Here is a 27,290-nt window from a genome sequence, read left to right as displayed (position 1 = left end):
AGTTGAAGAAAGCATGAAGAATGACTAATTTGATAAGGTTTAGGGTGTCTTTGGTAAGAGTTGAAAAACCTGTGAGGACAGAAGATAAAGCACCTACTGGTAATACTCTGGAAGTTTTCAGTAGTTAAGATGGATCCCTCTGTGCATTCAGAATCAGCTACTGAAGCAGAAATATACATGACTTTAAAATTATAAGAGAAGGTTGGAATAATTAAATATACCAACAAAGATTCTGGTAGTTTAAATCTACACTGGATTAAATAGCATTTCTGAAAGAAAAACATTACTGCTATTAAACAAGTATGGCCTCAGATGTAAAACCAGCACCATATCAGCTCTGCCCTTGAGGACAATCAGTGCATCTGTCAAGTAAAGCTCAGTGGAGGAATTTTTTTCTTATCTGTTGCTGTTTCTTTTCTGCAACGGCGGCGGCTTGGCCTTTTAGGAGTGACAGCACGGCGTACACATGCTGCTGGTGTCGCTGGGCTTAGTAACACGCTTACGCCAGTATGGTGGACGGTTACAAGCGTTTATTATCTCAAACATGCAGTTTAAATACTCTGGGGTTCTTTACTACGTCAGAGGGGTCTTGCTACATTTCCTGGGTTAGAAGGGAGATTGGAAAAGTACTGGCACATTAGTAAGAGCTTACATTCTTGTGGTGATAGCTTATCTTTGGGGGGGTTGGAGTGTTCTCTGCTCTTCCCGTTACAACCGATATCTTCCGAGCGCCTGTCCCTATCCAACCACACTTACCATATATTTTTTTCTTATCATCTATTTTTTTCTTATCACATATGCTGTATTATGTAGCATATATGGAAGTTAAACTTTGAGGTCAGATGTCAGGAGGCACACGTTCCAGGCTATAAGGAAAATTTTCACAATTTTGGGTGCTTGGTAACTAAAGTATTTACAGACGTAAGACACAGCCTCGTGTGTTTTCTTCCACATGCTTTAGTACTTCACTGAACCTAGAAATGCTACAACTTTTATTGGATTATTTTCTTATTAAGAAAAGAGATATTAGACAGGAACTGATCACTTTGTGTTTTCAAATTTTGTATGTACCCATGGCTTTTTGTTATTAAAAAAACTAATGCAAAGTTCCTATCTGGTGGGCTGGCCTCAAATAAAAAAAATTAAAACCCTCAATTGTTCTATCTATATTTTATGTAGATTATTAGCACACATTTAAAAATATTTTAAAAATAGTTTTGTTTTATCAAAGCATTTTAAAAAATATGTTTCTAAAAATTTCATTACTTGCCTGTTGATGCAATTTCTTTTCTATGCTCACCAAAAACAATGAGATAACGGCACTTAATTAGTTTTCTATAGAACAAATCAACTGTCACCAAAATTTACACAAATTATATAGATAAGTTAACCTAAGCAGAAAAAGTTGAAAGCCTAAATAAGTAAAACTGAAGTGATTTTTTTTTCGTCTCTTAACTAGAATCAGTAAAGATCTTTTTTAAGATGTATGAAAGGGCAAGCTTCCACTGGCTACACTCTGCACTGCACTGTACTGTACATGCTCTAGTAGGACTGTTCTGCAATTCCCAGCACTGAAACACTCACGCCTCAAATTTTTGAAAATATTCCTAGCCTGGTCTTAAGTAATCCACTTAAAATGTAGTTAAGACAGTTCTACAGATTGGAAGCTATTGTTGAGACATGGCTGTGTAAGTATCAGGTCACCATGTGGTAATAATTTGTCAATAGAAGGGTTATTTATGCATTTATGCATTTATATACACTCCTAATTATACAGCAAAGTAATCTAAATTATTTTAGCTTTCAGGAACAACAACCCAAGCATGGTCAATGTATGTCATTGTTTCCCATGACAGTGTTCATATTTACAAGACTGATTCCTCTGTAGGTTTCATTAACATAAGAAAACCTAAATGCAAAAAAATTTAAGCATTTTTTCATGCACATGATCTTCAGCATGATCTACTCCGACAACTTTGTAACTGTGATCAATATAGCTAAGAATGTATTATTATCATCTTTACAGACTAAGTGTATTGACATTTTTTCACAAATGCATTCTATTCATTTAATAATGATTCTAAGATGTCTCAAAATCAGACAAAGATAAAAATGTTTTAAATAGAATTTATATTTATGTTTGCTCAATAGCTGCGCTTACTAGGTGTACATGCAGGTAGCCTTGCAAAGCATTGTGTCTTTTAGTCTTTTTATATAGATGAATTAGTTTCTAGAATAATTTCAACATTTCAAGAGTGATCTATGGGCTTGGGCTACATTTCTTTTCCATTTTATTTGGATACTTTTTTTGTGATGTTGGGTTTTTAATTTATAGCTCCCTTTACAGAAACTGCCAGCTTCACTCCACATCCAGGATCAAAGCCAATGTCCATCATTCTATAATAGGAAAAATCCAGCTTGCTCAGCAGGATGTTTAAAACATCCCTATTTCATCAGCTTAATTTTTAAAATTTTTTTTGGAATTCTTCTCTAATTTTTTCTGGATATTGTGTTATATGTTATATCGTGTTAGTTACCAACTATTTCTTTTTTTAAATCAAGGCCATGGAATTACTTCTGAATGAAATTAAAAAGACAAATTATCAAGGAAAAAAAGCCTTGAACTTTGGCAGGCTTTTCCCTTAAATATTTTTAGGGAAAATGCACTAGCAAGAAAGAACAGAACATTGTACTGTAAGAGGAGACAAAAGGTATATAGAGCTCTTCAATATTATTCAATATATATTGTCTTGCTGTTGCAGAACACAAAACTAAGACCTGTCTGTAGCCTTCACAAGTTTTAAAACATAACTGTATTATGTTTTTCCTAAGGTTGTGCAGCTCTTTTAAGGTATTGTAAGCTCCAAGAAGAAATATATCAGCTACAATCACATTGTTTTACACCTTCAGAGGGGCATTTTTTTGACCTAAGAATGCTGCAGGTAATTCTAGATCTACCAAGAATGTATTGTTGTTATAAATAACTAGTCCAATTTCATAAAAAAATGCCAATTGATTGATAAAATATTGCGGAATAGAATCTTATGGAAAAAGCCAAAATCAATTGGACAGCATGGATTCCAGGATCAGTGCAGGGTGAACCCTAGAACCGGCAGGGTGCTGTATCCTCCCTGGTTCACAAATTCTGCCCTTGCATGGTCCACTTTTATACAGTTTTTCTTGCTCAAGGCAAAAGTTGCCTCATCCCATTGTCCACTCTGTGAGTGTTTCAAATTCTTATTTCTTTTCTTTCCCTCTGCTGGTCTGGTGAATGGTTTTCTGGGCAGTGTTGGGGCTCCTGATTAGATTTATGGGAACTTGGCATACACACGCCCACTGTTTTGATGTAGATCAGATCCCAATCAGGTGATGATCACTGGGCCGTTGGCAATCCCATCTCAGGAGAAGGCCCATTTCCTTCAGGAGACTCCTTCTTTTATTTTGCAGATATGGTTCTCCAATTCCTGGAAATGACTTACAGCTGCATCACACTTTTTATTTCAAGGAGGCAGAGGCATTTGATACAGTGTATGCTTTATATAGAAGGAATTAATTCCCCAATAATTATAACTCTATGAAATCCTTAATGTGAAAAAAGGACACTTAATACTTTAGTATTGAGAGAAATACACAAACTCAGTGGAGAAATAAGTAAATTCTAATCTTATTTTAGCTAATCTTCAGGAACTGAATTGGAATAATTTCCCCTAATTCACCAAAACAGCTCAAAAGAGAAGCAGAGTAAGTTATAAGAAGGGGTAGATGAGAAAGTGAGTAGGGAGAAAATTAAAAGAGGGCCTAAATTCTAAGGATGCCTTGCAAATCATTTTGTTCCTACTGTCTAGAGAGGCACTAATTCACCACCTCCTAGGGCAGATGAGGCATTTGACTTACTGAAAGCAACATCTGAGATTCCAAGTATATATGAGAGGAAATAAAAAAATAAAAATTACACCCTGTGGCAATGAGATCCAAAGTCAGAACTCTTCTGCACAAGGTATGCCTGGTCTTGCCCACCTTGAAACCCAGTGTGCCTTTTTCTCTGTGTATCTCTTCAGTGGCACTCACACTTTGTGACATTTCCATAGCAAAGTCTAGGCATAGTCATGGTGTTCCTTACCATTTCTTTGCATTAATTATTTTTGTTTTGCTTTGCTGTAGCTTGTAATGTGGTAGTATGCCAGCCTTGCTTTTAAGTGGTCTGAAACATTTTATGACTTAATTGAACTAATATGATAATTACTCATCTGCTTCCTTTCCACCGCTAGGCTTCCTCTTATTTTTCTAAATTAAATTCTCCTGATGACAGATGCAAACAAATTACTGCAGTTGTTCTACACATCTGAAAAATATGGACAATTTTAGGCGCCTCTATATGACTTTATGTAGCTAGGTCGAGGTTTTAACACTGGAGCTTGATCAGAGCTCTTCTCATCCAGGTGGATTTCAGTGCTCTTACCTGACTCAGCAAGAGACATACTTGTCTCTTTCTCCCAGCAGTCACACGGAACCAGCCTGATTCATGTGAAGTGCAAAAGTGACAAGGTTTCAATTGCAATTTTTTCTGGTCTCGTTCAGGCCTTAGTTACCCAGTTGTTATAGACAGAAATCAGGTAAACCTCACTAGTATGTGTTTTGAAATGGATGGCACCAAGTGCAATTAAATAAAATAAACTTTAATTCACTTCTCTCCTTCGTGTCATTCAGCAAGACAGATTTTGGTTGGACTTGCTTTTTTTCTGCAACTACCATTGAGCTACGGGTTTGACAACTAAAATCAACACGTTTATAGACATATTGAAAACCACAGCCCCACAGGGAATTGGGTTCAAATATTATATATATATTTAATCAAGCTTACGGTGGGGAGGGAGAAGGAGACCATTGCCAGTGAGTTGCACAAGATAAAACCCTTCTTCGCTATTTTGGTACTTAAGCCTACCAGGACAAGATCCCGGGGGGAAATCTTAGAAGACATTCGTGTACCTGCTGCCTCCAGTACTCTCGGCAGGAGCTGGGTGCGCTGGGGGAAAGGTGGGCCGGCCGAGCGAGGTGCGGGCAGGGCGGGCTCTCCGGTTGCCAGGTGAAGCGCAACGTCCCCGCCTCCCCGCGGTAAGCGCGCAGCCCCGCGGAGCGCAGGCAGGCGGCTCCGCACGGCCCCGCATCGGCTCTGCTCCGCGCGGCGCGCACCACCCCAGCCCCCCGATCCCCGCCATGGCGAAGGCGATCAAGAAGGGATTGTTGTGCCCGAGCGTCGTGAGGAAGAACTGGCTGCTGCTGAGCACGGTGGCTGCCGTACTGGCGGGTGAGCGCGGGGACAGGCAGGGAGCGCGGCGCCGCCGCCCCCCGCCCGGCCTTACCGGCTCGGCACGGCCTTGCCGGGCGCAAGGGTGGTGCGACGGGGCGAGGGGCGCTGCGCGGCCGCAGGGCCGGGCTGGGCGGCGCGGGGCCGTGCTAACGACACACCTGAAAGGCGGGCGAGGGCGAGGGCGGCCGCTCTTCCCCGGCGTCGCCGCGGCCGCGGAGAGCAGTCCCGCAGTGTCGCGGTGCCGCGGCGGCCGGGCGAGAGCGGGGCTGGGCGCGGGGGGCCGCGGCGCTCTCAACCCCGGGCGGGCGGGTCGGCAGCGGGTCCGGGGGCCCTCCCGGCCGGGCCGGCCGCTGTGCGCGTTCCGCCGGCCCGTGTGGCAAAGGTCGGTGATCGGCGGGGTGAGACCGCCGTGTGGAGAGGGCGCACGGGCGCCAGAGGCTGCGAGCCCTCCGTACTGCGGGTCCCCACGGCGCGCCGCGCCCCGGGCGGCCTCTGCAGCTGGTGAGGAGGACGCGGCCCCTGCCTGCTGCCGGTGTGCCGGTGGCGGCCCCGCCGGAGGAGGCTGCCGGGCCGGCGAGCGGTGGAGGTGGCTTTGTGGAGCTTCCGATGGCCCAAGCGAGCGGTGCGGCTGGAAGAGTTTGGCAATACCGCCCAGCTCTCGGGGCGGTTTTCGGGGGTGAAACGTCTGGCTGTGCCACCCGGCTTTCAGAGAGGTTCTCAGGGCCATGATTGTAAAGATAGCAGGATTTCTCCCCTGTACGTCAACAAGTTTCTGAAGGGGAAAAGAGTTGAACGCCATCTTACTAAGGATAAGGGGGCAAAGAGGGGAAAGAAGATGCAAGCTACTACGGCTTTTCCGTAGGGCATAGTTTTGGCCCCATTTGTACACCTTATTTAATTTTCTCCTGGTTGTTATTTGGAGAGCCTTGTTCACGTTGTCTCTCTTGTGGAGAAGTGGTTTTATAAATGCTTCTTTAACCTGCTGTTTGGGTCTCTGTCAGATGACTTTTCTGCTCATTTGAACTTTGGCTGGACCATGCCTATTTTGATGCAGATTTGTTCAGAAGAGAGTTATTATTTTGGAATTCTACCCAGTTATTTATAAACTGTGATCAGAGCTGTGCTTACATATACGTGTGTGTTTTCCTCAGTGCATTCAGTATTTGAAGGATCTCTGGGTTTTTCTCACCCCGTTCAAAAGGGAAAGATTTTTGTGAGTTTTCATACCAAGTGCTAGGCGCCTTGCTTTGAAAATCTGACTGTACAACTGGAGTAGTGTGATTATGTGTTTGCGTGTGTACCACTGCTTTTTCGCATTCTCCTATCAAGTACTCTTCCATGAGTTGTCATACTTACTTCCAATTTAAAAAGTGGTTAAGAAATATTCCCCTCTCATTATCTTCAGTGACTGTAGTTAGAATTGAAGAGTATGATGTGATTCTGCATGTGCAACATTCTGCAATTAAATTTGTCTGAGAGCCACAAAATATGACAATGCTGGAAATGTGCGTTCAATTTACCCCAGTTCCCCTAATACCCAATAGGAATTGCCAGTGAGAGGACAGGCTCCCAACACCTGCTGTGTCCTTCCACTTCTCTGCCTGCTACACTGTAATTAAGAGTCCCTAACTCAGGGGAGTTCTACAGTACTGTCAAAGAGAGTCTTCACATTAATTCTGTGAGCCTTGGACCAAATTACCTTTTGCAAGGCACTGTGTATCTGCAGTATTTCCAGTGTTTCTCAAAGGTGAAGTAAGAAGGACAGTGAAATGCTTGTAAAGATGGAGTTTAATGATAGATTACTATTTTACTACAGCCTGAGGAAAGTTTGCAATATACCTAGAGTCCACAACCCTTCATAATTAAATTTACATGTTCATTCTTTTTTAATGTACCCTGGGAAACTGGTCTGAGGTTTGTAAATCTAGTTAGTTTGGGAGAACAATTTAGCATTTATGAGCAAAAGAGTGGCACATCATTTTGATAGAAGAAAACAGGCTTTTCAGAAATGTATGCAAGCAATAAATGCATCAAGCTGTGAAAATATGCTTGTGAAAGCTGTTCAGCTGTCTTGCAGAGTACCTGATATCCCTACACTATCATATGGAATCGTGATTTTTGCTCATCATTATCAGAGCCATGTTCAGCATCCAACTGAAATGTGCTTATCTTTGCTAGTACCACTACTAAGCTGAAAAGTTTTCCTGATTATTTGTGTGCATCTCTGAAAAGAGACAGAAACAGGCAGAAACCTTTCAGTCCAGACACTTCTTCCTTCAAGAGTAATTATTTTATGCTATGTCTTAAGCATTCAACATTTTGCTTGTCCTTTCCATTTTCAAAAATACCACAATTTCTTTTATAGCAGTGTGTGTTAAAATCTGTGCACAAAATATCTGGAGTGCTCTGTCTTTTGGGTGAAAACACCTGAATGTATATTCAAAGAAAACAAAATTTGAGGCTTAAGTGGTTATTTTTCTTGTCTTAGAAGAGAGTCAACTTTAGGCCACCAAGCTGATGTGGAGAGCTGATGTGAACCAGGAGAGCAGCAGCCTTACACAAATACCTGCAAAAGGGGGTATATCTTGCATCTTTTTGTTCTGCTGGCCTTACTGAGCCCAGAGCAACTGAGCTAACAAAAGCAGTTTAAAAGTGAACTGGCTTCAAGTGCTTCTTCAGCCGTTTATATAGAAAGTTACATTCTTTCCAGATTATACAATCAAGCAAAAGAAACCAGAAGTATCCCTGAAAATTACTCACCCTGAAACAGGTGTCCAAAGGGCAATTGCATATGGAGAGTTAAAGTCACACTTCAGAGGTTTCTCATAGACTATTTATTTTTTGTCATCACTTTATCTCCAAAAAGTCACTTCTGCAGTGCAGACAAAGCAGTCATGAAAGCAAAAAGCTCATTATGTGCAAATACTTGCTCATTAGTCTGTCTGTCATAGCCTGATAGCCTGTATTACTGTGCAATTCTTCAGCAGAACAGCTTTTTTTCTTACTGTGGAAATTAAAGTGTAGGTGATTTGCATATATATATAGTACAAGGCACTGAGTTGCAGTAAGTAGCATGCTATACTAGAGCCAAGATCGTTTTACATTATCAGAAACTATACACAAAGAAGTTGAAATTTTTTTATACTGGTAATTTCGAAATCTATCAGCTTTTTTTTTTTTTTTTAATCGCTGAATGGAGTGTCTGTCTCTTCCTCAGCAGGCTCAGAACTTCGTATATCTCTGAGCCTGTCTGTGACTTGGGATTGGGCTTTTCTCAACAGCACATGTGTGGGATACCGAAATTGTTCAGGTATTCGTGCAGAAGTGTGAGAAATGCAATACTGAGATTGATAAAGAGGGAGGAAGCTACTGGCAAGGGAGATTGAATGGCAGGTGTCCTTTCTTCATCCCTTTGTTCGTCGGGGTGTGCCAGTGCAGTCTCAGTGTGAGGCAGCGATAAACGCTTTTGTGCTCTACCATCACCTTACTCCATCGTTCTCCTCTTCACATATGTACAAGGTCCTTAGGCTGTTCATCTCGGACACCACGAGAAAGGAACCTTAGTGCCGTCCCGGGAGCCGGGCTGGGCGGCTCAGGGGCCGCGGGAGCTGTCCGAGGTGGCTCAGGGAGAGCCGGGACCGGGAGAACGCGGAAAAACTCGGCCTGCAGCAAGCGGTGTTGTAAGGCAGGAATGGAGTAACACAGAGGGCGGGCTTCAGGTATTGAGCCTGGAGCATGCCTAAATACCTGACTTTTCCACCTCTGAAGTGAATTTATTCAGTCTCCGCAGGATTAGACGCTTTGCTTGTGCATTACTTTGTTGAAAAATTCAGGCTGCCATCAGACCTCCTTTTCTCCCTGGATTTCAGAGTGAGATTAAAGTATGGATAGTTCCTGTTGTAACACCAGCACTGATAGACACTTTGAGTGTTGTGACTATAATGATTAGCCAGGATTTGGCAAGTCCAGTAGTCACTGAATGTTCTGGTTTGTTTTTTTTTAATATCCCCCTAGCAGTTTATATGTCTTTATTCTCTATAATGTTAATGGAAGTTATTATTTTATATTGTAATATTAAGCAGTAATATTATAAGTAATTATAAGAATATTTCTTTGTTTCTAGACAAGTAAGGTGTTATTCACACATGCTAATTGAAAGGCTATGGCTCCTCCCTCTGTTATCGTACAGGAGGGGACTTAACAGCTGGTTTTAATAGCAGTAGTTCCGCATTACTGGATGCCCACCAGTGCATTCTTACAAGAATGAGTGTTTCATAAGGTGAAGACAACAACAGAACGATCAGTAACTTATCACTCTGTTGATGGCCTTTCCCTATGAAGAAGGCCACCTGAATCCAGGGAGCTCACCATATTCCTGAGTTCCTTTTGCAAATATAGACTTCAGCCTCTAAACCTCAAAGACCTATAAAGTCTTTCTGACAGTAAGTTGCTTCTGTCTCTGGCAAATGCAGTTTAAATAGCAAAAGCCCATTCTTGATGTGAAGTAAGGTTTCACCATTTTCCATTTCTCCTTCCTCGTACCTTTATCAAAAAGTGTCCCATTAGCTTACTTTAGGCAGTCCTCGGTACCATTTCTTGCTTGCAAAATACAGTGGTAAGGTTCCAAACAATGAAGCAGATTTATCGTCTCTTGAAATACACTAGCAAAACCAGCAAGAAAGAAGTTCACGGGAATATATTAAAAGAAAAGGATTATTGCTTTGTTTTTGACAAGTATAGTTGCAAGCCAAGCATTCAATTCTGTTCTTGAATTCTGAAGCATAGCATTTCTTTAATTAGAAATCCATAAAAAATGAAGACCAGATATCTTGAATCAACTGTGGTAGCATAGAAATGGAAAAGAAGATTGTTATCTTCTTGCTGTTCCTCAGAACAGCATACATAATACTTGTGACTTTTTATGCCTCTCTAGACAGGGATAATTCTTATATCTGTGTTTCTCTGTAACACTTGCCAACAGTTTGACATAGGATGGGATCCCTTCAGAAATGTATGAAACAGCAGATTCTGAGAAAATGTCTGAATTTAATTTTAACAATGGAAAGTAAGATGCAGAATGGCAAATAATTTCGTCTGAGAGTTTCACATACCACTGAGAATCAAAAATGCTCTAAGCCAGGAAGTCAGCCAATTAAAGAATTCAAAGGTATTTGAAAGTTAAGCATGATGCCTCTTGGTCTTGAACCATTTTGAAGCAAAGAAAACCCATATTTTATTTCTTCTTCTGGCATATAAAGTTTCCTCGTTTTATTATTTGTTTTGCCACAGTCTCTGGCTTGCACTTCATGTGAGTGAAGTGAAACTATCACTAGAGCTGAATTTTTTAAATCTTTGGAAAGGGTGAGCATAATGTCAATTTACACTCTGCAAAGTCCCCAAACTACCAAAGTCTACCAGTATAATTTTTACATTTGAAGCAAGAACACCAATACTAGTATCAGCAAAATATTTACTCTGTTGAATTTCACAATGTTATTTAAGGGAAGATATGGCAATGTAATTGCAAATTTTTTTCAATTTTTTTTTTTTCTTAATTTTAGAAACAAAGCATAAAGACACTTTCTTCTTCTATACTGTATCAAAAAAGATAATGTCCAGGTTGAGACTGCTTACAAACAACAGTTGCACTGTTCAGAAATCTTTTTTCCCACAAATGTCTCATAGGATTTGTGCAAGGCATTTGTACTTACAGTCCCATAACATTACCTTGTGCAATGAGAACACATCTGTATGACATCTGTATCACATCTGAAGATCAGGGCTGTGTTGGAGTTAGCGTTTTAAATTTCATAGTCCTTTCATGCTTTTGGAATGGCAAACAACCTGGCGTTGCTTAATCTGTGCTAATTTTCTGGGTCATATCTGATTTCTCAATGCTTTGTCTTCAGTAGTTTCAGAATAACAATGTTTCTGCATGTAACTATCTTCTATCTTTAGTGTCCATTACATTGCCTTTCCAGCTCCTTATCTCAGTCACAATCATTCCATTGCTCTTCCAGCAAGGGGAGCTGAGCTAGGACAGAATGTCCTGTTTACTGTCCTTTTCTCTCATCAAAGAAGCAATAACAAGAGTCAGAATCTGGGAGAGATTTCTAGTTACTAGCTTTTCACCTTTCTTATACCACTGCCAACCATTAAGTTTCTTGTGTGTTTTAGGGGTCTTAAATAAAGATGTGCTCTACTGAGCTAATATATCTCTTGGCCTATCCATGTACAAATATGCTTATACAGCTTTGGGATAGCAAGCAAACATTGTGGAAAGAGAACAGAAGATCAGTGGGCTTTTACAAGGAAGAGTGTGAAATTCTTAGGGTTTGTGTGTGGCATTGTAATGGGGCAGTGATGCTGTAGTGTGTTAGGCCATATAAGCAAAACATTAGAAGCTACAACTGGAGGACATGAATTTCTGAAACAACTGAGAAAGGCATCTGAACAAAAGCACTGCTTTATAAAATGTAGTTCATTTGGAGACACTATAGAGGCAGTAAGACCTATACGTATCTGGATGACTGCATAATTAACAAAGGCTCACACATCACAGAACAATGAGATGAAGGAGAAGTGATATTTTAGAAGTGATATTTAAAAGAGGTCATAAGGAAGGTCTGCAAAAGAAATAAGACAAATTACTGTTGTCAGCTTACCTTTAAATTTTACTGTAAAACACAGGAATATGAGCTAGAAGGATACCCCCTGAGTTATCATATCTAGCCTCTGCTGCTTCGGGTTGCACCATCCTAGATAAAATTCTGTTACATATCATGCTCCATCTTAAAGCTGGATAGGCTATTTGATGCTGTATATCCTCCTAGGAACCTATATTTTTCAGTCTGATGGTTAAAAGCCTTACAATTTTCACTATAATGTATTCAGTTTCACTATGCATCCAATAATTAAAATATTGCTCCATCACTAGTATCCCACCATTTTCTATATTTCTACCTCACTCTTCCCTGGAGGACAAACCTAGCTTTTTCATATCCTTTCAAAAGATATGCTCTTCATTCTTTTAATTACTCTATAGTTCTCCTTTGTGTGTGTTCAACACCGAATTCGTTTTTTCTGAACCTTAATGAGTTTTATACAGTATTTCCAAATGAAACAGGTGCTTTCACCAGGACACATCCAAATTCACGAAGGAATGTAAGTTGCATAGCTGCTGGGAAAGAATTGTAATTTTCCCCAGGTTGTTTAAATTATGACATAACCTTGTTTATTAAGTAAATAAATTTGTTATGTTAAGGTTGTAAACACAGTAAGTCAACAAGTTGGCTGAAAAATGGAAAGAAAAGATATTTATCTCTGGTACAACTTAGTTTATTTTTAGAGTGGTAGATTCTGTACAAGAGTTCTAGCTAGATGAAGAACAATCGTAAGGTTTTTCTTCTTCCTTCAGCTGTATATATTTTTCTTGACTTTCTCTGAAAGAAGTTGCATCTGCACATTGAAAATATTTGAAGACATGTATAGGTGGAATTACCTATTGTCTGTTTGGATAAAGGAGAGGAAAGCCAGAGTCCAGTAGGAGACATTGTTAAATAATCAAACTGGTTACCCCTCTGCATGTTTTGGAGGGAGTACTGGTTCACATTCAGCAGAACTGTGGTCACAAAGTCGCAGGAAAATAGCCACCATTTCCTGGCTGAGTGAATGAACTGCCCTTAGTTTGACTGAGGGTTAGGTGTGCCTTGCGCAGGGCTGCATAGCAGAGAGGCTGCCTTGTGTTAGTGGTGACTGCTGCAGGCTGCCCCATGTTATTAGCCCTGTTCCAGGCTCCCACAGCACGAAAATAGCAGGAGTTATGTGGGTTTGCTGTTTGCAGTAACCTTCAAACCTACTGTGAGTAAAGGGAGTAAACCCACACTGAAGAAACTGATGTTTCCCCTCTGGCGAGGACTTCACCTTGCCTTCATTCCTGAAAGTCCATCACAGGGAGTCAACTGTCTACCTGAACTTCCCTCACACTGAGATCAGATGACAATGTGTTATTTTGTGTGAAGGAATTTACAATCACTGCACCTTCAACAGCATAATCAGAGAGCATCAGAGGCTCTCACCATGGCAGAGAACAAGCACATATTCTCTTATACATTGCTACTAATAAATATTCCCGAGTAAACCAAGAAGTGGTATGGGAACTTTCTTCTGGAAGATTTCTGAGAAAACTTTTCTCCACATATCTTTGCAAGCAAGTTAGTAGTTTGGCTAACACAAGCAACCAGAGAATTAATATTAGTTACCATGTAATTATACCCCTGAAACTCTATACCTTAGTGATTGCTTGCAGTTTTCTAAGAATCTTCTTTTTTCAATCAACATCATTACGTTTATTGGAAGGTACATTGTCAAGTAGAGTGTAAAACAGTAAAATGTGTAACATTAGAAAGTATTAAAAATAATGCAAAAAAAGCTGAAATAATACATTTATAAGCATTAGTAATATATTCTTCCACACTCTTTTAGTGTTCTGTAGTTGGCACTGTATTTCTTTGCACTAAGAGACAGCCCGTGATAACAAAAATTCTATGGAGAGATCAGACAAAATGTATTTATAAAATACTACTGAGGGATTGTGAATGTATCATGCTGCAAAAATCCTTCCTGCCTGTGCTGCAATTTGACATATTTATACTGAATATTTTGTCTTGTGTTTGAAATCAAGTCAGTGAACTTTGTTTGCTAGCCTTTTCAGTTCCATGATTTGCTGTCAGGTTAATCCAGTTAAGACCCACCAAAATTACAGAATTAGTCTGTCACATGTATGCAGTATATAATGTGAAATTATGACCAGCTTACTCACTTTCTCAGTAGCACAATAGACATTGCTACAGTACAGTGAAGTACTAGTTTGAAGAATGCAACTTTTTTTTTTCTTTTTTCAGTGCTGCGTCAAAGCAAAATTCCTGTAATTCCCACACTGCTTATCAGCATCAGCCAGGCTCACTAACTCTGCTTCAGTGGAAAGGAGTTTCCATATTATGAAAATTTAAAAGAACAAGAATAATAATTTTTTTCAGAGCACTACATGTACTACAGAACAGATCATTTTACAACATAGATTATTAGTTATACAAAAATATATGCAGGATTCCTTTTCTCATTGTCTTTATGGCTCATTCCTAAGGATCATTCACATAATAAAAGTCAGTGGGAGTTGAAGGTGATATGCTGATTCTTCAGTGTCATCCACACTAATGGGGAACTCCCTGCCATTAAAATGGTGCATCCCAAACCAATGTTTTCATCCATGAATGTAAATAACATGAGGGAGTCCTACATGTTAGATAACATTCTTTTCTGTTTTGTATTCTCTTTCAGTGAGAAATAAAAGCAGGCATGTCTATGAGTGGCCTTCGGTTATCTGTTTCTAAATTTTGAGTTGTTCTACCTGTGAAGGTAAAGAAAGCAAAGTGGCATACTATCATCCCATCTTCTTACCAGGGATGTAATCAGGTTCTGAAGAGCAACTAACCCACAATGGTATGATGTAAAGCAAATAAGTACAGTAATGTCATATTGCATGTCCTGAACAGATTCAGATACTCAGGGTTTCTGAGTTTTCAAATTCAAAATGTGTTTTGTTGACCTCACATAATTATACAAAAAACCCCTCAAGGTTTAGCTATCACTTCTTGAAGAAGTGTAAATGGTCTCCACAATGGGTTGCTTAGGAGGCTGCTAAATGGCTAGCACATTTTTACAAGTTTCCAGTAGCTGTAGGACAATCTGTGACATACACCAGATATGCTAGTATAACTGAGTTTGGAGTTTATGGGAATTTTTTTAACAGAGTGTGTGGAGGTTTTTTACTCATTTTCAAATCTGTGTCATGAACTGCAGCAAGTTACTTGAAGAAAAATATAGTAGCCCTAAAATTGTTTCTATACGAAGAATTTACCTTTTTCGTTAGACAACATTTCAGAAAGAATACCAATATCCAAAAATAGAATAGCAAATATCAAAAATACAATAGCAAACTCCAGATGAAGATCAGATAGCAATGAATTACCATTCACTGGATACGCAGATGTCACAGGAGTAATTTTGCAGATAGACAAAAGCCTTGACATAATAGCATCCCAAGACACTTTTGCTTAATTTCTGTGGTGGACTCACTGAACATACATACACAGGCCAGACTGATTCTGCCACCATAATACCCACAGCCATCATCTCCTAGGTCCTGTAAAGCCTCAGGCTTGGTAGATGTGATGGATCTAGTGCTACATACAGTGGAGCCAGTTGAAGGTGATAGCTAACCCCTTGCAGCACTTTCTGCTCCCCTTTTTCTGTGTAACATGAAAAAATGGCTCATCCTATAGAGAGGAAACATAGATTCCCTCTAGCTTTTTAAGCTGGGATTCCCTGAAATATGAGTGCCAATGGGTTTCATTTGGTGTGCTTATATTCAGTGATTTCCTTCTGCTGTGTTTTTCTTCTCTTGTTCTTCTCATCCTCACTTTCATCTGTATTCACAGCTTTCTTTGAAGGATTTTCTGTCTGTTACTAAGCTTATAAAAGGCCTTATGTGCTACCTGGGAGAATAGTAACAAGGAGTTAGGGCCTGTGCTGTTTCACAGGCATTCAGAAAGGAGAATTGTCCTGTGGCCTTCATTGTGCATCTCAATCCCAGGGGCCCAGACTGCACCTTTCATTTGCTGTCTTGGTGAGAGGAAATGTAGACATTATACTATACAGCATGTGCTGTACTATGCACAGTTACAAGAATGTATTTTCCTTAAAAGATTAAATTCAAGATACAGGATTGTGCAGTTTATTCCACCTTCATTCTACACATCCGTCCAATATTGCAGAAATCTGGAGGCTAAGCAGTATGTATCATTCAGCTGTAAGTAAGGGATTGCTCTTGTGCTAAAAATCATAACCTAACCATAACCTAATCATAACCTAACTTGGCTATGTGGACAAGAAAGAAAAGCAAAGAGAAAAGATGGAAAAGAAATAAAACAAATTTATCATGGATGAGAAGAAAGGTGGAGTGGTTTAAACAGGAAAGATGTAGAGGACAAGTAGGAAAAGTGAAGTTTTCATGTTTTGCTTTTTAAAAGTAGAAGAAAATTATTCCATAAAAAAAAAAAAAAAAAAAAAAAAAAAAAAAAAGTAGAAAGAGGAATCCTAATGTATAGAAGCGGCTTTGCAGACTATGCTGATTTTTAAGGTAGTTAAAAGTAATTGTCCATTTTAATTTCAGAAATAACGGAGTTGTCAGTACCATTCATCTAGAGAAATTGAGATTTTTATAAAACTTTGTCTCTGCTTAGGGCTGCTGAAATCAATGGGATGTTAAAAGCAGTGGGTACCATGGGAAATATGTTTGTGCTGGACCACACCTGTTTTTGTATATTATAATTCCCAGAAGAAATTTCCAGGTTGAACTTGGTTATTGAGTTGAGGATCAAAAGTTCTTATATATGTCCATTTCCAGTACCAAAGCAAGTTTATTCTGCTAAATTTCTAATATTCTCTTGTTACTGTTACAAAATAAAAATTCTTGTATTCCCATGATATATTCAAACAGCATATGCTAGATGCTAACAGCAGTTAAAAGGTGTAGGTGCATTTTACTGTAGTTTGGCATACTACACAAGTTAATACGAATGTAAGTGCTCTGTCTGGTAAAGAAATTACACAAATAAAGATTTAAGAGCAATAATGTTATTTCGAGTGATTTTTGGGACTCTCTTCTCAACTATTGTCATTAGATAAATAATATCCTTAAAAAAAAAAAAATCAAAGAGAACAGGTATAAATATATAGAGGGAAAATCTTAGGTAAACCCTGCTATAATTTTGCAACCGTGTGGAACTTTTTATAGTGAAATCTAAAGAAGGAAGAAACAGATACCTCAAGAATAAAAACAAGGGTGAATCTTTCTACCTCCTAGCAATTCTGCTGAATATACAGTGATCAGAATTCTATCTGGTAAAATATGATAGTCACCATGAAAGGCAGATGGTTAGAACATGTCCTGGTCATACCTGCTGAAAGTAAAGTGGCATTACACAACTTGCCATAAACATGCAGTTAAGTCATGCTCTGCTCTTAAGTTGCATGAATCATCTGAAGACATGGAGATTACCTGTATGGTTAGGTTCAGCTGTTTACTCTAGTGCTTTCAGGATCAAAGCCTTAGCAACTAACTTCAATTCATGTAACCATTTCACAAATGGAATTTTATCTTGCTTGGGCTTATCTAAAAGTGCAGAGTAAATATTTTTAACCCATCTAATTCAATCCCTAGATTAGCAATAGAGATCCTTGTGTCTTATCATTCATTAATCAAGGCCATTTGCATAATATTGCAAATACCTTCAAGGCTGTTAAGATTCAAGATTGCTCCAAGTAATTTAAACTGTCTGTATTCACTGGCAGAGATTACACCTTGATCAGAAATCTTAATAGTTGACTAGAGCAGCTCATTTTTTTGGAAGGTTACCTGGTTCATTTTCCATCTCTATTAACAGGAAAGACTTGGTTTTTAACCTGCCTTAATTTTCATTTAACTTGATTTGGTGATGGAGGGTTCTGACTTGTTCTTTCATTGGATCTTGTTAGAAACTAGATCTCTTAATGTTCAGTTCATTTAGGACTGAAGCATTACAAAGCTCTTACGTGAAACAACAGTTCTAGTGCTTTTTAGACACTGATGAACACATTTTCTATTACAGTCATTTTAATTTGAAAATCATGTTGGAATGGAAAATAAAGGTATTGCCTCTCAAACTGAAGAATTTTGTCTTTTGGCCTATGATTTTTTTTCTTTTGGTAAAACTCTTATCCTTGATTTGTCTCAGAAGTGAGAACTATCTAATAATGTAATCCAAAAATAAGAGGATATATAAAGGTGCCTTGCAGCATGGTGCAATCACTGATTGAGTTTATAGTTGGGTATTTGTATGCTGCTTGTGTTGTGAAATGAGTGTGAAATGAGCAGAGGGTATTTTTGTTGATCTGTTTCCTGAAAGTTATTAAATTAATTTAGTGATTACAGTCATGCTCTTTCCTAATTATGTGGAGCAGCAATTACTAAAAGTGTTGCTGCTGGGTAGGCTTATTTTCTCCAATAGAAATAATCTGAAGTATTTATGTCACCATCTCTCTTTAGTGTTTGGTAGTGTGTATATAGTCTATTGATTTTTATAATGTCAGCTGTGGGTCTTCTAGAACTAGTGAAGGGGGGTAAAAAGTCAGTACTGGACTGGACTGATAATCAGATTTTTCCAAATACATACCAAAAAGAGATCGTGCAACTCCAAAATTATGTGTTATTACTTTGCTTATTTTCAGAAAAGGAAGTAGCTCTGATTTGCTTTTGAAGTTCTATCATAGCTGTGAAAATATGTTTATTGCTTGGTCTTTTTGTCTTCTGCTCTTTTTTTCTTTTTGTCTCACATGTCTCTATAAATTACGTCTAATTTGTGTAACACTTTTTATGTCCCTTTTAGGTATTGGAATTGGCATGCTGGTACGGGAATATGGCAAACTGTCTAACTTGGATAAGTTCTACTTTGCATTTCCCGGGGAACTGCTGATGAGAATGCTCAAACTTATCATTCTGCCATTAATCATATCAAGTATGATCACAGGTATGACTGAAAATATACTGTTAGCTTATGGGATTATCACTGTGGGTTGAATTTCTTTCTAAAGGAAAGAAGAAACTTGATGGAACTCTAACCTGAGATACAGATTTCCTACCTTTAGATTAAATTATTTCTTTATATTTTGAGAATGAGAAAGGATTTGGAAGGATTAGCACTATTATCTATGTCATTATATAGAGCTGTGAGCTAATAATATATATAATGTCATATATAGAGCTGTGAGCTAATTTGCAAATGTACAGATTTTTGTATCTTTCCCTCCATATTTTCAGCAGCAGGTTAAACAGTTGCAAACTGCAAGCCCACACTGAGTTATAGAGTTAACTGCTATAAGATGTCTCATGATGCCATTTCACAGGCAAGGGACACCTGATCTCATAGTCTACTGTCACACAAAGAGGACATTCCTGACCTGTACTTCTTGGCCTCAGCAAACTTCCATGAGGTACCTTGCATGAGCTCTAGCATTCACTGAATCCTCCTATGAGTCCACTTGTACTTCCTCAAAACTGAAGACTCCTTTGAACGAAGCAAGTGCTTGGGAGACTATGTAGCCAGGAAGGGGTAATGGAAGGAAAGGCAAAGCTTCCATCTTCTGAGAAAAGCAAGCAAACTGTTGGTTGGAACTCTGCGCTGAATACTAGAATTTGCTAACAGTTCACCCACAGGGAAATCTTTGGAAAGATTTGGTGGAGAAAGCCCAAAGCAAAGAGACAGAACTGAACGAGAAATGGCCTTTCCTTAGAAATAACTTTTTCAAAAAAGGGAAAGCCAAGGAAACTTCTCTTTATTCAAGTCCTTGCTGAGGGTGCTAGGACTGTGAGCATTTTCTTTCAGCCTCTTGCAGTGAATCAAGACACACTGGTCACTATACTGTCCCTTTTTATCTCCACAAAACCTCTGTTTTTACAGCATATTCATGTCCAGGTGTTTGTTGATTGGTTAGATGTTAATGAAAATGCATCAGACATTTGACTAAAGAAAAGGAGAGCGTGTTATGATCAGAAAATGAACGGGGAAATTTCAATCATGTTATGAAAGTGCATTCAAGAATAAGATAATAAATACAAATTTTCAATTTGAAATTTTCAATTTCAAAAATATCACTAGTTTCACAGCAGCACACCTCAAAATGAGTCTGTGAAGGAAAGTTCTTAAAGGAAGCTGCCAAGGCCTTTTGCACATATCTGTAATGTTGAGATAATGACTGGGAGAAAAACTAGGTTCAAATTTAAAGGTATAAGATAAATTTATTAACAGTCAGAGGAGTATAATGAGAAGTAAAATAAGCTTTTGGAACACCTTTTCCCCTGCCAGCCCCTCTCTCCTTCCTGACAGCACAGGAAGACGGGGCATGGGGGTTTTGGTCAGTTCATCACTCAAAATCTTCTGTTTACTCAGGGAGAGAAATCTTTTCTCTGCCTTGCTGTGGGGTCCCTCCCACAAACAGTCTTTCCAAAACTGCTATGCAATGGGTCACTCGTTCACAGGGTGCAGCCCTCTAAGGATAGGCTGCTCTTGTTTGGAAGCAGGGACCCTCTATCTTTTTTCAGGTTTTCCATGGATCACAACTCCCTCCAGCATCCACCTGCTCTGGCATGAGCCCTTTTCCCATGGCCTGCAAGTGGATCTCTGCATCTGCCATGGACTTCATGCATTACCTGGGGACAGTTTGTTTCACCACAGTCCTCCTCACTGGTCTGATGCTTGGAGCACCTCCTTCTCCCCTTTCTTTTCCCCTGACCTTGGTGTTGCCATGCTGTTTTCTCTCACAGGTCATCACTTCCTCTTCTTCTCTGACTAGAAGAAAAAACTGCTGCTTCTAGGTACCATTGTCAACAAGTTCTACCAGTTCAAAGATTTTTGCAACATCCTGCAGTACCAAGAAGTTGATCTCATCTAGGTTCTGTGTTGGGGAATTGCTCCCTATGTTTCCATTGCTGGCAAGGTGACCCCAGCACCATTGCACAGCCAGGGGTGACCATCACGGCGCTGGTGCTATTTAATGTCTCTCTTCATGCAGAGCACTAGGAAGGGAAAATCACTGCTGGCCCTGACCTTCTGCCCAGGTTGCAGCTAGCTAGGGGCAGCCAGGCAGGCAAGGCTCATGGCAGGCCCCATCGAGATGGCAGCAGCTATGGCTCATCACCACCCCAGAAAAAAAAAACCTGTTCTTGCACTGTTTCGATTTTTCTTCTTAAATATGTCATCACACAGGCATTAGCAACCTCTCTAATCAGGCCAGCAGCATGTCCATGTTCAGAGCCATCAAGAGATTGGGTCTGTTGGACATGGTGGAAGCTTCTAGCAGCTTCTCACAGAAGCTACTTCTGTGGCCCTCCCCTCCTACCAAGAAACCCAGGCTGTCTCAAATCAACACGCAGGGTCAGCTGAAGCAGCTTCTCCATGTTCAGATTAAATCTCATGAGTTTTTAAATTTTTGACTATTGTCTCATGTCTTGTTTCTGGGCACCACTGCTAAGAGTCTGACTCTGTACTCATTCCCACCCATCAGCAATTTATACACATGACTAAGGTCATTCTGGGCTCCAGACTGAACAGTCCCTGCTCTCCCACCTGTCCTAATGTGACTGATGCTCCAAAAGCCTCATCATAGTTGTGGCCCTTTGCTGGACTAAGTCCAGTAAGCCTATACCTTTCTTGTGCTGAGGAACCCAGAAATAGACCCAGTACTCCAGGTGTGGCCTCACAGGTGTTGTGTTTAGAGAGATCAGTCCCCCCACATGCTAACAGTGCTTGTCACAGTGTTTCCCAGGAATCTATTGGCCACCTTTGCTGTGAGATCTTATTGTCTCACAGTCTTCTTGTCTGCCAGGACTCTCAGATCCTTCACTGCTGAGCTGTTGCAGCCAGTCAGCCTCCAGTACTTACTGGTGCTCTGCATTATTCTTGCCCAAATGTAGAGCTCTGCATTTCTTCTTGTTGAACTCCACAAGATCTCTCTCAGACTAATTCTCCAGCACATCACCTTTGAGTGACCATATAACCATCTCATACATCAGCCACTCCTCCCAATTTTGTCTTGATGATTCATGCAAAAAACTGTTACCTGTAACCAAAATCTAGTATTTTGACATGGCATAAATTTACAAAAGGCATCAAAACTTCCTAGACACCTTTGGACTCAGCATCACAGTCTGGTTACAGTTATGTACCAGATAAGCCATTGCAGCTGTCTCTGGTGCACACACTGAACCTGCAGCAAAGGCACAATAACACAAAAGTGTTTTTCTCTTACGGTGAGCTAATTGCATCCCCTTAACTTGTAAACTAAAAAGACTTTAATCTGGACCAGCTAAATTGTTGTTGCTGCTTTTACTGCAAGTGTCTGCCAGTGAGCATGTGAACACATACACAGGTCCAACAGCTGTGATCATCAGATCAGGCCCTAAAGGGGTCTGCAAAATACATATATTCCAAGGAGGTGAACTTCCTCAGAACACATCTGGTCCTACCAAAGACAACTGGCCAGCATGCAGACTGTGGTCCTTTCCTTGCATGTTCCACATTTAATCAAGAATGACGAGGTTTCTTTGGAAGAAAATACTTTTGGGTCTCATTCTAGAAAAGATACTGTCAAATGCAGAAATACGTAGCCTTGCCACTATCAGTAAGGCAGACAGTGAGCTGTCTTGTTTACAGTCATAGCTGAGGACAAATCCTGGATCTTCCATAAATTTTTCCTTTCCCTCTTTGTTCGCTTCTTTACAATAACATTTGAGAGTGTGAATTTTGCTTTTGATCTGAAAATTCAGAATTTCAGAGAGGTCATGTGGTATAACTTGACTTTAGTAAGGTTTTTGACAGTCTCCCAAAACATCCCTACAGAACAACTGATAGAATACAGATTAGATAATTGCACAGTGAGGCAAACTGAAACCTGTCTGAATGGGCAAACCAGAAGGCTGTGATCACCAGCACAAATCTGGCTGGACACAAGTCAGTAGTGATGTAGCCCAGGGATCAATAATGGGACCAATCCTGTTTAATATTTTATCAATGGTTGATGATGGAGCTGAGTGCTTCTTCAGCAAATTCACAGGCTTGTTCAGTATGCAGAAGAGAAGGTTACAGGGAGACCTTGTTCCAGCATTCCAACGCTTGAATTGACTGAGAGAGCTGGAGGGGGTCTTTTTGCATGGGCAAACATGCTGAGACATGCTGAGAGCTGAGACAAGGCTTTAAACTGAAAACAAGTAGGTTTAGATTAGATAGTGAAAAGAAATTCTTTACTGTGAGGTTTGTGAGGCACTGGAACAGGTAAACTCGTGAAGTTGTGCCCCATCCCCAGAAATGTCCAAAGTCCTGTTGGATGGAGACTTGAGCAACCTGTCTTATGAAGGGTGTCCCTGCCATTGGCAAATGTGTTGGAACTGGAGGATCTTTAAGGTCCCTTCCAACCCAAACCGTTCTATGATTCAAAATATGTCACCAAGACATTTTTGAACATGCAATCTGTCGTTTTCTTTCTTAGGATTATAATGTCTTAAAAGGTCATGTCCCATCCTGAAAAGAATCAGCTTATGCTTTAGAGATGTGGAGCTGTCCACAAATGCATGTCCCAGGACCACATCCCAATCTGTTTGCACACAATGATGTAAATGAAGCCACAGCAAAGAGAGTGGAGGTTGAAATCACTCCTTGAGATTTCAGGATTTTCTGCAAAACTTAAAGTATTAGTAATTTTATCTTGTTGGAATAAATTCCATCTTGGTGAGAAAACCTTCAGTGATTTCCTCAATTAAATCATGCCTCTTCTTTCTCCTTGGAGCTCTATTTAGAGCAGAAAAACCCTTACCTTTATTTTCAAATTCAAAAGGCAAAATTCTCCCTCTGGTCAAATGGAGGGGTTTGTAGAATGTGGTTTTAATTCACAAATCCAGCTCTTCTGAGTGGAAGAGAAGAAAAGCACTGTTAACACACTTATTTAGAGTACAAGTTGCAATTTGTGGAATTTTTCCACTAAGCTGCCTGGAAGCATAACCACAGCCCAGTCGAAAACTAACGGAAGCACTAAGCATGTATTTGTTTTGAAAATTGTGGTTATGTTGTGGTTTGAAAACAAACCAAGTGAGAGGCTCTAAGTCAGAAATAAAATTTAATGAGAAGAAAAGGAAAATAAAATAAAATAAAATAAATACAAAAAGAAATACGAAAAGAAATAAAACCACTGACAGAGTCAGAATACAACCTGATCAGGGTGATGGAAGCAGTCCAGACGAGGTGTCTTCCTGAAGCAGTGATCTCATAGAAAGGTCTGGTAGCTCTGGTCCTCTGGGAATCCAGTGGGTGAGGGCTGCTTCTACTGTCCCAAATCCCAGCTTATATCCAGGTGAGAATGCTTAGCTCCTCCCCATGGGTGGAGCATCTCACAATGGGATGATGAGTCATGGAAGAGGGCCTTGATGGCCCATTAAAGAGAGAGAACTCCCAGAGGGAGTCATGCACAAGGCATTGATGGGCCATTAACTGAAGATGGTGATAGAATACATCCTAAACTACAACCCAGGACAGGTTAGTAGGACCTTGCTTTGGGGATGAAATAGTCTTGAGTAATACTCTCTTTCAGAGCCAAATTTTAATTATTCTCTTCTTCTCATAATCATTTTAATGGATTCATATGTAAACTTATTTACTCTGAGCCAAAAGTCTACCCATGATAATTCAGTTCAAAATATAGAGCTCTTTTGTCTACCTATGAGGTTGCTATACCTCAAATTAATTCGTACCACACTAATGCATCATTCATGTCAAGAAATTATTTGTGTTTTATGTCTCCTGCTGTAGTAACATGGAAAAATTGAAAATGAAAATCAAAAGCCTAGAGTGTTACTCAAGACCATTGCCATGACATCAGAACCACAGCTCTACTGAGTATAATACTCTACACCCCAAATCCACTTTTTTGAAGTAATGCTCTAAAAGAAGAAATATTAGACAAATACATAAAAAAAAAAAAAAAAAAAGGAAGTTATTTTTAGGTGTCCTGTAGGGAGAATTGATAGGAATCTCTTGTATGCTTCATGGGAGTTTTGAGACTTAAATCTAATCATTTTGGGAGTACTTACAACATATAAAATATCTTTGAAAATCTTGGAAATTCACAACTCTAGTTTCATTCTGAGAATGGAAATTCCCTGGTGTTGTGCAGTGTGTTTCATCAAGGGTGCATACTGAGCAGATTAGTCCTCTTTAATCAATCACTTTTGGCTTTCTTTGTAATGAAGTTAAATTCACACAGTATGCAACAGAAGGAAATGTTTGCAAATCTTTTCTGTCAGGATCACAGCAGAACTTAGGTTGGAGACAACTGTCAAGTTTCCTCAACTGTTGTTCCTTTGTACTTGGTCACAAGCTGAGGAAACATACTTGCCCAGTTTGAAGCTTACCAATCCACATAAATTGTCTAGCCTTATTTCCTGCATCTAAGTTCCTTGTTAGTACCTAGTGTTAGGAGATCTGGATCTTAATGCAACACCCCTAGACATCAAAATACTACGAGAATGCCATGGGTCTACTTCCCATCTCTCTTCAATCGGTCCTTCTCAGATGGGGTTATATCATGCTGCCTACCACACTGATTTTCAAACTATAAGCCATGGATCTTGATATGGAGGTCTTTCTTCTTTAGGGCTTGAATGTGTTCTGTCAAAAAATTCACGTCACATATGTGATAAATGACCTTTCTTTGATGATTTTTCTAGAGCTACCTATAAATGCCAGAAATTTTAGCTTTGTGTTAGAAGATGTTATACATAGCACAGCAGGTCCATATCTCAGATCTCAATATTAATGACATGGTTTTATCAGCTATTCAACGTCTGTTTCAAGTTCTGCAATAATCTCTCCCTCATTTCTTATCTTTTCTCCCTGACAAAATATTAATACAGCTTTTTCTTATGTTTCTGACCTTTCCTGCACTTTCGGCCTTCACAGACAACTTCAAAGAGACTAGAAGAGATACATGAGAATTTCCTGCATTGTGAATTTGTGCAGGCTCAGCTATGGAGAACACTAAAATTTCTTAAAGCAGTTGATGAGGCATTTGCAGGTACTCATAGCATACTTCAGGAACAGTGGAAAAAGAGACAGTATCACTTACCTCTCTCAGGGCAGCTTTATGTGAGCTATAAATAACATCTCTGGAGCTGTGGGTCTGGCAAAACTATCAAGCTTCCATGACTATAGAAGTAAACTCTTGCTTTACTTTGGGGTCTACTTTGTCTGCTGGTCCACTGCAGTCTGAAGGATCATGCCCATTCCAGTTTTCCCAGTGCCAAATATACACTCTTACTTGCACTTGCTATTAACAGTACAAAAGTAATGATTTCACAACAAATCTGGCTGCCTCTTAAAACTGCTTGAGATAGAAAAATATCTCAGTGAATTACTAAAGCCATATGACTTTTTGCATTTGCAGAGTCTGCTATTTTCCCTGTGTAAAGGGTATGTTAGATTGTGACTGATGAATGGATCTGTTGACTAGGTTATTTGTCCTTTTCAGTTGTTCAAAATTAAAGGGTGAGTTTTCTACCTTAGATCTGTGTTGAATCTGTGTCTGGAAGGATACTAGTTTGTTTTATCACAGTGCCAAAGGATTTGGAGAATGAAAACAAAATATACAAAATAGGATACAAAAGAGCTAGAATGCAATGAGAAAAAAATTGGAATTAATCAGATTGTTCTTATTTCTCATGTTTATTTTTAAAAATCAGAACAGTTCAGATTTTAAACAACCATTTTTTTATTTATTTTGCCCACTCTATTTGTAATTTAAGTTAGAATATGCTAAGACTGTGGTGATGCCCAGGAATAGACCTGCTAGTTCCATTTCAAATATACATTGTGTATACATTTATTTACAGTACTGTAAAGGAGTAGAGGTAAGGGAATGGCGGGAGGACAAATCTGGGTTTTTTCCTATAATGCAGGGCATCCAAATCCATTTTTCTCTGGTGTCATCATTCCTGAGATGGCAGCTGCCTCAGCAGTTTCCATTTGTACAAGTCCAAGAAGTGCAGCTATTGTGAGATGCTCCATTACTGAGGCATCTTTAACAGGCTGTGTGCTTCACCAGCACAGTCCTTGGGAAATTACTGGTCTAGCTTAACATACTCAGGGACTGTCTTCTGAAGTACCTGCATGTTCTTAAGCCAAAAGAACTTCCAAGAAAATCAGATCCATTAGATAGTATTAGTAAAGTAGTTATCTGAGCTCAGACAGGAGACTCACCTCTTCCCTCTGTATCATTAATTTTGTGAAGGTCAAGAAAGCACTACAGTAATGTTAATGAGTCCTGCCTTCAGTTGTACTGA

General features: G+C 39.6%; 2 protein-coding genes across 4 annotated transcripts in view; both read left to right on the top strand.

Annotated features, from left to right (window-relative positions):
• The window catches only part of RCL1 (RNA terminal phosphate cyclase like 1), a 197,443-nt gene that overhangs the window by 18,168 nt on the left and 151,985 nt on the right, over positions 1-27,290 (top strand). The window lies entirely within an intron of this gene.
• The window catches only part of SLC1A1 (solute carrier family 1 member 1), a 51,549-nt gene continuing 29,473 nt past the window's right edge, over positions 5,215-27,290 (top strand). For 2 of the 3 annotated variants that reach the window (XM_066339981.1, XM_066339980.1), the window contains exon 1: positions 18,732-18,936. In XM_066339981.1, coding sequence (XP_066196078.1) covers positions 18,783-18,936 — 154 coding nt within the window. In that variant the 5' untranslated portion in view covers positions 18,732-18,782. Of the gene's footprint in view, positions 5,306-18,731; positions 18,937-27,290 lie in introns of those variants that run through there. The other variant, XM_066339979.1, reaches the window with a different exon arrangement.

Source organism: Sylvia atricapilla, chromosome Z, assembly GCF_009819655.1.
Source record: "Sylvia atricapilla isolate bSylAtr1 chromosome Z, bSylAtr1.pri, whole genome shotgun sequence".
NCBI classification, from domain to species: Eukaryota; Metazoa; Chordata; class Aves; order Passeriformes; family Sylviidae; genus Sylvia; species Sylvia atricapilla.
Note: the sequence above shows the minus strand (reverse complement) of the source record. Positions and strands in the feature narration are given on the sequence as shown.